Source organism: Uranotaenia lowii, chromosome 1 (genome assembly GCF_029784155.1).
Source record: "Uranotaenia lowii strain MFRU-FL chromosome 1, ASM2978415v1, whole genome shotgun sequence".
Taxonomy (NCBI): domain Eukaryota; kingdom Metazoa; phylum Arthropoda; class Insecta; order Diptera; family Culicidae; genus Uranotaenia; species Uranotaenia lowii.
The window spans coordinates 67,284,975-67,297,093 of NC_073691.1; the positions used below are offsets into that span (position 1 = coordinate 67,284,975).

Here is a 12,119-nt window from a genome sequence, read left to right on the forward strand (position 1 = left end):
ACAACGTTTAGAGTTTTTTTATCCTTGAACTCACATGCACATGTAGCTGATTTCTATGACTAAATAAGCTCCCTCCTTAACCCTCATCCGCATCAGATTTCATTACCCTAATCAGCACTAGGAGTGTCAATTTGACACTACAAGCTAAAATCGTTATAACTTTTGGCGTGTTAAACAGATCTAAACAAAACTTATATCAATAGAAATGTCAGTAAAATATGTTAGAACATTATATATATATATATATATATATATATATATATATATATATATATATATATATATATATATATATATATATATATATATATATATATATATATATATATATATATATATATATATATATATATATATATATATATATATATATATATATATATATATATATATATATATATATATATATATATATATATATATATATATATATATATATATATATATATATATATATATATATATATATATATATATATATATATATATATATATATATATATATATATATATATATATATATATATATATATATATGAATAGCTAAAGCTTTTAGTTTCCTCGTTATTCAGCATGAAAAAAAATCCGAAATAACATGCCTCACGAAAACTGCTGTAGTTCATATGTTACACGTCCAAAAAAATATTTGTCTTATGTATATGAAAGCTGAAGTTAATGTCTACATCATGAAGCCAAGATATATTTTTTTAAATTTTTTTAATGAAATGGTCGCAAAAAGTTCAAAACAGTGGTCTGAAAAACCTACCTTTCATTCGATTGCTTGTAAATACTGTTTGAGCGATGGTAGAGTTTTTCAAAGTTCACTACTTAGCGCGATTTTTTTACAAATTGAAATTTCATCTGTTTTTGTGGTCCACCGTCAGGTTGTACCCGGATTTTCAGTGCTTTTACTTTGATTGGACCAATCAAAAGTATATTCATTGGAAAGCAAATTTAATCTACATTCTAGTGAGGTGCAACAATTCACGCTGTGAGATTTCACAAAAGTATGATAATTATAAACGTAAAATCATTCCTGATGAATTTCTAGAACCACAAGCAGCGCGTCCAGCAAAACGTGTTTGTTGGCTCTCCGAGTAGGTACGGTGGGTGGTGATTTGGTCAGAGAGCGAAGCCGACAGACGAAATAATGATGCGTGTCGTAGTTTCTTGGTTGGAAATTTTCTATTGATAGTAGTTCACGTTTGCTTGTCACGAATCTAAATAGGAAGTTTTAAACATTTAGTCCCGTTAAAAAAAATTCAATTTTTTTTCATAGATTTCACCATGTTACAAAGCCAATATGTGTCGCTTTTTTGAGTTATTGACAAAATGGGATTATTCACTCTCATTTAAACCTGAGGTGTAACGCATCCTCAATGTGCTAATAATAATGTAAAAATTTTAAGTATTTTTATTGAAAACTTTTTGAAGAAAAAACCTGAAATTGCTTTCAAAGTTTTTACTAGTGTAATATTAATTCACATCATACACTGTGGTAATTTGGAAGATATAGTAAACTGTGAACACTGGATTGATTTATTCTTGATATAATAATATTGCAAATTGCATTAATTGACTACAGAATGCGAACATTGAGGTAAATAGGTGTTTTCATTTCAATACGCTTGTAAAAATTATTAGTTCATCGATTTGAATTAGGTATTTGCAGGTTTTTTGGGCTCCGGTTTACGAAAACAAAAACATTGGCAATCAACTGTGGCAAAGTGCACAATCTTTAATGAAAGCTGAGACGTCGCGACGCTTCTCCAGCAAGGCATTCGATTGGAGCCCAAGAAAAACAGCAGCACCAACACCATCGTTCGCTCCACACGGGGGAGCTTGCGTTGTTGCAACAAATACACCAATTATTGCAAATCTCCATTACCGGTTGCTCTCGACGAGGCCTGATCATCCATCAGAAAAAATTATCACTTGGCTTCATACCGGATCGTTAGCAACACGTCGACGATTTAGTGTCAGTCGTAGTCCTCAGTTCGCCATCGAAGTTCCAGTTCACGGATCACTACCCGTAAAAAAGAAACGTAAAATGGTAAGCAACAAGTGGTTTTAACAGCCTTGCATCATAATTATCGATTATAACGCCCTATAAATCATATGAAATGAGGTTTATTTCGGGATAACTAATTGCAAATTTTTAACTCCACCCCTATTCACCATCTCGAAAATAGAAAGTAGATTAACTTGTCAAGTTATACTGCAACGGGTTGATCTTGCCAACCAATCATGCATCCTTTCCAATTTGTAGGGAATGTTAGCGTAATATATTGTTGGTTTTTTATTTTTTCGTATTTTTTGAAGTAAAAAGTGTTTGTTATGATTTCTGTAACTCCGTTCATGAGTCCGAACCAAGAATCTCCATCGACCTGCTTTATTAGCTATGATAACCCTATACCACTGATCATACCTATACTGTCGTTCAAAAATTTGATAACACAACTAGCAAACATGAATAGAGTATTGCATGGTTGTAAATGTAACTTATTCCAAAATAATCATAGGATTAACTTTTAAAATGTATTCTGTAGTAAATCAAGCATAGTTAGTAATATCCTTAAGAATAGATATTCTAGTCTATTTTTTAACATCATTCATACACATATAGTGAAAACAGTAACTTGGGGTTCTTCGTATGAAATTTTCACGTTAAAAGATTGTGGATTTGTATGCACACGTATGAAACGCGTTTCTGCCTTGTGTTTAAATAATCAGTTCTATGTGGAAAATTAAAATGAATTCTGATGTTTTTCACAGATTGTAAAACTTACGGAAGACCAACGCAAAGAGCAGCTGCAACCGCTGCTTGACGCCGGCTGGACCATGGTAAACGGACGGGATGCAATCTACAAGGAATTTTTGTTCAAAAACTTCAACGAAGCCTTCGGTTTCATGACTCGGGTAGCTTTATTAGCTGACAAGATGGACCACCACCCAGAATGGTTTAATGTGTACAATAAAGTACAGGTTACTCTGGCTACGCATGATTGTAGCGGGCTCAGTGAGCGCGATGTGAAATTGGCCAAGTTTTTGGAGGAAATTTTCGGAAAATACTAAAGCCGATGTTTTTGAGCTTTATGTTTACATTATTACATTAAGATTGATAATAAAAAATAATATTTAAATCATTAATTTGCTTAAAATTTCATAAGCCTCGTTGTCTGCTTTATCAGGAGACATTTCATCAATATCATACCTAAAAGAGAAAATTTATGTATTGATTCTCCAGTAAATCATAATCATACTGACCCTAGATTTTTGTAGAATCTCATGCCATCGTCGTTATTCTTAAGAACTGTTAGCACCAGTCGTTCCATTCCGAATCGTTTGGCCATTTTCTCCAGGGCAAGCATCATGAACTTTCCCAAGCCTTTCCTCTGAAATTCGCTTTCGACTTGCATCTCGTAACAGTACAGGACGCTGCGGCCATAGTCCATATCAAAGCGGAACATTGAGTAGGCTGCTGGTTTGCGGCTTTTTCTGTCAAGAGCAACCAAGTAACGGGCCCAGTTTTTGTTTAGATCGGCCTGTTTCACTTTGGGCTGCCAACCCAAACTGCAGCTCTTGTATTGTGGTCCCACATTCTTCTCTGCCAATTTGAAAGCCCATTTGAGAGCCTTAGGTTCCATATCTGCTTTCCGTCGGCAGTATAAGTCGAACTCGCCGGTACCGTCGGGGCCGTCATACTTGAGCAGCTCCGGAAACGGTTCCATTGGATTTTTCTGGCGGTTGGCATTGTCGATACATTTATGCTGATCAGTTACCGAGATCCCTGAGTTCGTGTTTGTAATTTCTTCCAATGCAGACATTTCTACTCACTATTTAACTATTAACAACAGGACTTAACTAAGTGTTTAAACGTTTTCAGATGAAGATCCTGCGCCAAACTATCTTGAGAATTATTGAGATAAGATGCGGGTTGGAAGGCGCGAAAAGATTATGTGCAACTTGAGACTTGAGGCGTACCGCGGTATATGCTATAAAACATAGCAAAATAAATGCACTCTGCTCGAGTGCATTCACTGCTCGAAATATAAGGTACACGTTTTTAGAAAAAGGACTAATCTGAAAACATCAGCACCTCAATAATCGCGATAGATCGCGATGACGTTGAGTTCACGTTCACACTAAAAAAACTGGCGTATCATTTCATAAGGGCTAAATTTCCAAATGTAAACAAATTGAATTAACAGTCATTCTGGATGTACGCGGTTGCACTTTACTTAATAAACGCGGTTTTATCTTATACCGTATTTGTTTTTATCTGGTGAAGCACTAGTTGTGCACTAACTGCTGTCATCTTCATATCAAAAAACGCTTTGACAGCACTTATGCCGTATTCGTTTTCACCCATGGTGATCTATACACTGACAAAACATTTGACACACTAGTGTGAAATTTCACACATTTCAGAAATAAGTGGACCAACACAAGTTAAAGTGTCATTTTTTTAAATATGATTTGATAAGATTGATGATGTTCCGAAATTTCAAACGCGTTTTTCTCGTTCCGTCTAACTGCTAGTTTCGCCCTTATAAAATGAGGGCGAAACTAGCCCTCATTTTATAAGGGCGAGTACTTCTTTTTTGTAGTACATACTTCTTTGACGGCTTCAACAGTTCACCCATTTCGCTAACTCATGAAACGGAATGATAATATTTAGAACAGTCCTCTCGCTTATTTAACACGAATAAAAAAGACAGCATGATAAATATCTTCGGAATGGCGTTAGCGCAAGCCAGCGCAGGAGAATGAACATCCTCACTCATACTGTTCCGAGTTGTATGTAGGGGAGGAGGGGAAAAAGACACCGGTCTTGATAGCAAAGCAGCTTCAAGCTGTAATTTATTGAGTTTTGGTTAGATGACATAATTTTAGTTTTATAGTAATTTGACTTACAAAATCAGTGTTTCGAGTCGATTTCCCTACAACCGGAACGATTCTAGGCAAAGCTGACCAAGGCTGCTAATGAAAGAAAGCGTTAGCATGAACCGTTTTTGCATGCAGCGGGAATTGCTAACCTGATAGTGTTACACGGCTTGATAGAGCAAAGTTCTCGGAACTTGGCTGGAGGAGCCGGAACTATTCACGAGCTGTTACTCGGACGCGGCTTGAGAAGGCTAAGTTCGATAAACTTGGCTGGATGAGCCGAAACGATTCACGAGCTGTTACTCGGATGCGGCTTGAGAAGGCTAAGTTCTATGAACTAGGCTGGAAGAGCCGGAACAATAGTCGAGCTAGAAAGCGCTGGATGGAACACGTTGTTGTTTAGCACAGTACTATGCTCTACACTGGGCCGGATGAATCCGAAAAGGTCTCACTGAAAACTAGCTGTTTACGTTCCACTGTCTGGTTATCGTTCGTTTGTTTCACTGCACTTGGTTCGGCAATAGTTTTAGCTTAGGTTAGGTAGTTTTTTTCAATTGTAGTTTAAATAGGTAGATATAGTTTTAATCACGAAGAATAGAAATAAAGCTATCTGTTTGACTCTTCTTGAATGGGTGGTGTAAGTTTTTTCCCGGAACTCGTAGCTGTCAAACGGGAAAGCGTCGCGGCTGGCCGCTGAACTGCAGTTTAGTATTTGGCGTCGAAAATGTCGCGCCGCTTCAAAGTTGGCAGTGCTCCCAGTTGCCAACAGCCTCCCCCCCGTAACACTGGTCAGGATGATCCCGGGTTACCCTTAGTCGCAACTTCAAATACAGCTAACTTTGAGACCTCACCCCCAACGTCAAGTACAGCTAGCTTGGAGACCGATTGCCTAGTGAGCCCCCTATGAGTTTGAACAATCGCCTTTCTTACACGCCCATCTTGCCCTGGAATTACCTCATTAACACGTCCGCGGACCCAACCATTTCTTCTAGCCTCATCCACAATGATCACCAAGTCTCCTACGCAAATCGGTCGAGTTTCACTCTGCCATTTTGTACGCCGAGTCAAATCCGGCAAGTATTCACGAATCCATCGACGCCAGAAAGTGTCCGCTTGAGTTTGTATTTGGTGCCAAGTATTTTTCAGCGCCAATTTTTCGTCTACCTGCTCCACAGTCGGCTGCTTGATACCGTTGGAGCTTCCGATTAACAGATGGTTAGGAGTAAGAGCTTCTTGTTCCGCTGCCTCAATCGGGAGGTACGTAAGCGGTCTGGAATTCACTATTCCTTCAGCCTCGACTGCTAGAGTCCACAGACCCTCATCGCTCAGTTTTCGACACGCGCTCACGCTCGTCTCCATCGCCTTCTTCACCGAACGAACCATGCGCTCCCAAGCGCCGCCCATGTGTGGTGTGCCGGGTGGTATAAACACCCATTTCGTTGCAGTATTGGTGAACGTAGATGCCAGCCCTTCTTCGATGTTGGACACTTGTTGCTGCAGCACGTTATCGGCTCCCCGGAAGTTGGTGCCGTTGTCTGAATAGAATTCTAGTGGTGATCCTCGCCTACCAGCAAACCTCCGAACCGCCATAATACACGACTCCGTACTTAGGTTGAATACTACTTCGACGTGGACAGCGCGCACTGTTAAACAGGTGAAGAGCGCGATCCAGCGTTTAACCGAGCTCCTACCCACTTTAACCTGGAGTGGACCAAACAAATCCAACCCAACGAAAGTGAATGGTCGTGTGCACGTTGCTAACCTCGCCGCTGGTAAAGGAGCCATCCTTGGAATTTGAGGTCGAGCGTTGTTGATTTTACAGTACTGACAACGCTTCACGATCTGCTTCACACGGGATCGTATTTGTGGGATATGGTAAACCTGACGTAATTCGTTCACCACGGTCTCGAAATTAGCGTGATGGAACTTACGGTGATAAAAATCGATGATCAAATCGCTGACACGGTGTTGTTTCGCGAGAATCACTGGATACTTGATGCAGTTGTCCACATTAACCGCCGCTCCAATCCGCCCGTCGACTCGCAGAACTTGGTGCTCGTCCAGGTAAGGTGACAACTTATACAGTTTGCTGCCTTTTCCTACGGTGACCTGTTTCTTATTCGGCTCGCTGATTTGTGCCAGTAGTTGGTGAACTTCGTCTGGAAAAGCTTCTCGTTGAACCATTCGGAAAAGGTAATCTTCGGCAAGCCTCAACTCGGATTGCGTGGGATACAAACTACTGATCTTGCAACGTGTTTTCTTGCAGTTGTTGAAATATCGGAATACGTAGGCCATTGCTCTGGTCAGTCTCTCCCACTTAGAAAATCTGGATACATCAACCAGCGGATCTGGAATTTCTAGGCTTTGATGGACCCCACACATTTTTTGTTCTTCTACAGTTGGTTGTATTGACTTGGGACGCGGCCACTCTGCCTCTTCCTCTTTCAAGAATTCCGGTCCGTTGAACCATGGACCATCCACATCCAGTTGGCCACCTTGTCCCCATTTTGTGGCCAGGTCAGCAACGTTCATCTTCGTTGAGATCCATCGCCAATCAGCGATAGAAGTGGTAGATAATATTTCAGATACTCGACATGCCACAAACGACGAATATCTTCGATGGTCCGAGCGTATCCAGGCTAGTACTGTACTCGAATCCGACCAAAATACCGTACGATGTATTTGCAATGTATGGCCTTCTTTAATAAACGTTTCTAGTCGCGCAGCTAATACAGCAGCTTGGAGTTCAAGCCGGGGAATCGACCAATGTCGTAGAGGAGCTACCTTCGTCTTTGACGCAACTAAAGTGCACTTATATTCCTTGCTATTGATGGAAATACGAAAATACGCTACGGCTGCGTAAGCATCTTCGCTTGCATCGGCAAATATATGCAGTTCAAGATTATTGTAGAGTGTTTCAGTAGCATCTAGATAGTAGCATCTTGGAACCTGGAGGTCTGCTATAAGTGGGAACTGATCTATCCATCTTGTCCATTTTTCGAATACTTGGTCGTTGATTTCTTCATCCCATTGAGTACCGGCTCTCCAAATATCTTGGAGAAGTATTTTGCCTTGAACGACAAAGGCCGCTAGAAGACCGAGAGGGTCGAATACACTCATTAAGCACTTCAGTACTTGTCGTTTCGTTGGCCGCATTCTGTTTGAAATAATGTCGTTTATTTGTGGCTGAAAGTTGGTGGAATATGCCAGAGTATCTTCATTGGGAAGCCAGTGCATTCCAAGAACCCTCTCGATGATGCCGTGCTGTGTGTTTAGTTCTTTGGGATTAGGATCTGTTGCCTCTCCAAGTCCTTGGAGTATTTTCACGCTATTGGATCTCCAACCACGAATGTTGAAGCCTCCTCGCGCGTGCATGGCCTTGACTTCTCGAGCAACTCGTTGAGCTTCTTCCTCTGTCCCAAAGCTATCGACGTAGTCGTCCACGTAATGGCAGTCGATGATTCCTTCAACAGCTCGAGGATAGACATCCGCAAACTCTCGTGCGTTCTTATTCTTTATGAATTGAGCAGATGCTGGGGAGCAAGTTGAACCGAATGTGGCCACCTGCATAACAAAAACGTCGAAAACTTTATTTGGATTGGTCCGCCAGAGAAAACGCTGAGCTTGCTGATCTTCGGGACGAATACGGATTTGGTGGAACATCTCGGATATATCACCAGAGACTGCCACAGCATATTGTCGGAAACGGAAGAGGACCCAGGGTAGTGTTGTTAGTTGATCTGGCCCTTTCAAAAGCATGCTGTTCAACGAGACACCTTTAACCGTAGCAGCTGCGTCCCACACCATGCGAATCTTCTCCGGCTTTTTGGGGTTTACTACAACGCCGAGTGGTAGGTACCAGGTTTTCCGAGGATCTGAGTTTCTGATTTCACCTTCGGTGGCGAGACGGGCATATCCTTTCATCTGGTATTCTTCTATTTGCTTAGTAACGTTTTCCATCATCTTTGGGTTTCGTTTAAGCTTACGTTCTAAACACTCGAAACGTTTTTCAGCCATAAAACGGCTGTCAGGAAACTCATAATAATCGGACTTCCAAAGTAAGGCAGTTTGGAATCTATCACCTTGGCGACTTGTGTGCTCTTCAAGGATTCTCTTGGCCCGTTTATCGTTCTCAGATTCTAGAATGGCTGTCCCGGTTATCCCCACGTCTTCTAAAGCAAAATAGTTCCGAACAGCAGTGTGCAATGCATCATCACCAGAGCAACTACAACGGTGCACGTACAAAGATGTATCTTGATATCCTGTTCCTCCGTAGACACACCATCCCAACCTTGTTTTAGTAGCTATTGGGTCTTGCGGCTGACCTTCTTTTGTACGAAGCGGAACGGTCAAATGAAGGTTGTTAACCCCTATCAAAACACGAGGAATTGCATTCCTGTAGCTCGCTATCGGAAGTCCTCGTAGATGCCGAAATGAAGCCGACAATGTACCAAAGTCTAGTGTTTGTGGGGTAAGAGCTAATTCTTTGACTGTGCGAGTATCTTGTAGTTTATGATGCCGTTGATCGGTTCCGGATATCTGAAGCTCAATCACCTTGGAGCCATGTTCCGTTCTCGTCTTATTGCCCGTCCATTTCAAACAGAGTGTTCGTGGTTGTCCTTGCAAACCGAGTTCATCAACCAGTTTTTCTTCGATAAGCGTGAGTGATGAACCATCATCCAGGAAAGCGAAAGTGTCAATTTTCAGATTTCCCTTACCGTGTAATGTGACCGGCACAAAGCGAAGCAGGCAAACTTGAGGAAAACTTCGATGCACGTGGATGTCGGCGGGCGGACTGGGTTCGAAAGCGGATGGTCCACGACCATTGGAGTTGGACTGATGATCGTTTGAACGTACTGAAGATTCGCCTGCATTATTCTGCATCTGCTGACCCCCGATGGAATGGAGAAGAGGGTGGTGGCGGACTGTACAACCATTAACATTGCAATATCCACTCAAACGACAAGGTCGGTGGCCGTGGAAATTCAGGCAATTGCGGCATAGTCTTTCTTGCTCCACGACTCGCCTGCGTCCTTCAAGGGTGAGCGCTTTGAATTCGTCGCATTCCTTCAGTTGGTGGTTCCGGCTGCACATGCTACATCTCCTCTCTCTGTGGTTACTGGCTGGGTGACTGCTCTCGGTATGCGCGTGTAAAGCTCCTCGCTTTGGCCGAGTCCGTTCCTCAAGCCGACTGGGTACAACACATATTTTCGAAGAAGTAACTTTGCTTGCTCGTTTCATTAACATTTTCATAAATTCACCAAATTCTTTTAAGCTCACTTCACTGTTGTCGTCTGTATATGCTGACCACTGCATTTGGTAATCGACCGGCAAACGGTTCACTAACGCGGCGAGCAATGATGGATTTGACAGATGGGCGTTTTGATCAGATGCTTCCAGATGAGCGCAGTAATTTTGAACGGCTGTGCCGTATTCTATCAGGGATTCTAATTTTTCAGCTTTGGGGGCAGGAATATTCCAAAGTTTTTGTAAAAGGCCATTAATTATCAGGTCAGGTCGGCCAAAACGAAAGCGTAGCGTGTCAATTATCTCAGGCACTAAATCGGGCAGAAGTAAGCTGCTTCGCACCGATTCAAGTGCTACTCCTTTGAGGCAACGTTGAAGACGAGTCAAATTTTCAACCGGGTTGTAGCCACAGGCTAAAGTGGAGGTAGTATAATGGCTAATAAATACTGGCCAATCTTCCGGGTCCCCTGAAAAGATAGGGAGATCCCGGGCGATAACCTGACGTGCTGCTAGTTGAGATGGGGTAGGCGAAAAACTATTCATATGTTGGGTGATATTTGCGTACTCGCTTGGGGGGCAATGTCCCAACTGTGATATCAGGGACTCATGGGGCTCATTACATTGATCGGAATTTAGGCGAAAAGAATTAGGAACGGTCTTACCTTGACGTTGGTTTCTTTTATACTTGTCTTGAGGGGGGTGAGGCACAGGCGCACGGTCCTGGGATGGCGCACGTGGAATTGGTGTAACCTGCTCGCCATGGGGAAAGAAACCGGCTGGATTTCGATGATATTGTTGTTCGGGAGCTCCTACCGTGGCTATCTTATCGGCAAATTGGACTGCTGACCTTCTCTTTCCACCATGGTTGTCGGTTGACAACTGCTGCATCCGTTGACCCAAGTTGGCTTCCGAAACAGCGGGAAAAATTTGGGTAGATGCTGAATCCGGAACGACCAACCAGGTCGGTAGATGAGTATCACTGATGCTCCGACCACTGGTTGTGGGGAAAGTTGAACCAGCGATAGGTTGGTTTGAACTAGTCGGAGGTGTGTTAGAAGTTGGACCGTTCAGCTGGCCTGTAGGGACCGTCGGAAAAGTTGCATCATTGGTTGGAGCACGTTCGGGAGTTACAACGACATCGGATATGCTTTCCAACCAATCAGTCGTAAGCTGACGACTAATCCTCCTGCTCACCCGGCTCTGAGTGTTGTTCGTTTCATCCACATCGTTGACGGTGGATTGCAAAAGTTTGTTTTTCGCATCGACCAGTCGTTTCTGGGCTTCGATTGCTTCCAAGCGGATCTGTAGAGCCTTAAGCTCTAAGTTACGGTTTTCCTCCAATTGCTCCAGCTGTAGCTGAACCTTTCGGGAACGTTTACTGGAAGCTGTCGCACTGCTGTGAATGCTGAGCGCTGGCTGGCATTTTGGACAGGACCAAGGGCGGAACTCAATGGATGGTGTAACTCCTGCACAGGTTAGATGGTACCAATCATCGCATACGTCGCACTGCACCATGTTCCCTGCCGAATCAGGGAGATTACACGCCACGCAGTTGGAAACTCCATCATTGGGTGTCGCTGGAGATGGTGCATCGTCGTTCGCAGTTGCCATCTCCCGCGATGGATGATGATTTTCTTGAAGAATGTTCCGAGTTGTATGTAGGGGAGGAGGGGAAAAAGACACCGGTCTTGATAGCAAAGCAGCTTCAAGCTGTAATTTATTGAGTTTTGGTTAGATGACATAATTTTAGTTTTATAGTAATTTGACTTACAAAATCAGTGTTTCGAGTCGATTTCCCTACAACCGGAACGATTCTAGGCAAAGCTGACCAAGGCTGCTAATGAAAGAAAGCGTTAGCATGAACCGTTTTTGCATGCAGCGGGAATTGCTAACCTGATAGTGTTACACGGCTTGATAGAGCAAAGTTCTCGGAACTTGGCTGGAGGAGCCGGAACTATTCACGAGCTGTTACTCGGACGCGGCTT

At 42.5% G+C, this 12,119-nt stretch overlaps 3 protein-coding genes across 3 annotated transcripts; 1 reads left to right on the forward strand and 2 right to left on the reverse strand.

The window, feature by feature from the left end:
* The first annotated feature begins 1,474 nt into the window (after nucleotides 1-1,474).
* LOC129755263 (uncharacterized) lies at nucleotides 1,475-3,150 on the forward strand. The gene is made up of 3 exons (XM_055751668.1): nucleotides 1,475-1,600; nucleotides 1,663-2,053; nucleotides 2,776-3,150. The coding sequence occupies exons 1-3, from the start codon at nucleotides 1,587-1,589 to the stop codon at nucleotides 3,073-3,075; spliced, it is 705 nt and encodes a 234-aa protein (XP_055607643.1). The 5' UTR covers nucleotides 1,475-1,586; the 3' UTR covers nucleotides 3,076-3,150.
* On the reverse strand, nucleotides 3,084-4,016 carry LOC129755274 (N-alpha-acetyltransferase 40). The gene is made up of 2 exons (XM_055751681.1): nucleotides 3,268-4,016; nucleotides 3,084-3,214 (listed from the first exon to the last, which is right to left on the reverse strand). Exons 1-2 carry the CDS (start codon nucleotides 3,825-3,827, stop codon nucleotides 3,139-3,141), a joined length of 636 nt encoding a protein of 211 aa, XP_055607656.1. The 5' UTR covers nucleotides 3,828-4,016; the 3' UTR covers nucleotides 3,084-3,138.
* A 1,660-nt stretch (nucleotides 4,017-5,676) lies between these two features.
* LOC129760847 (uncharacterized) lies at nucleotides 5,677-11,745 on the reverse strand. The gene has a single exon (XM_055758524.1). It carries the CDS (start codon nucleotides 11,743-11,745, stop codon nucleotides 5,677-5,679), a length of 6,069 nt encoding a protein of 2,022 aa, XP_055614499.1.
* Between the last annotated feature and the right edge of the window lie 374 nt (nucleotides 11,746-12,119).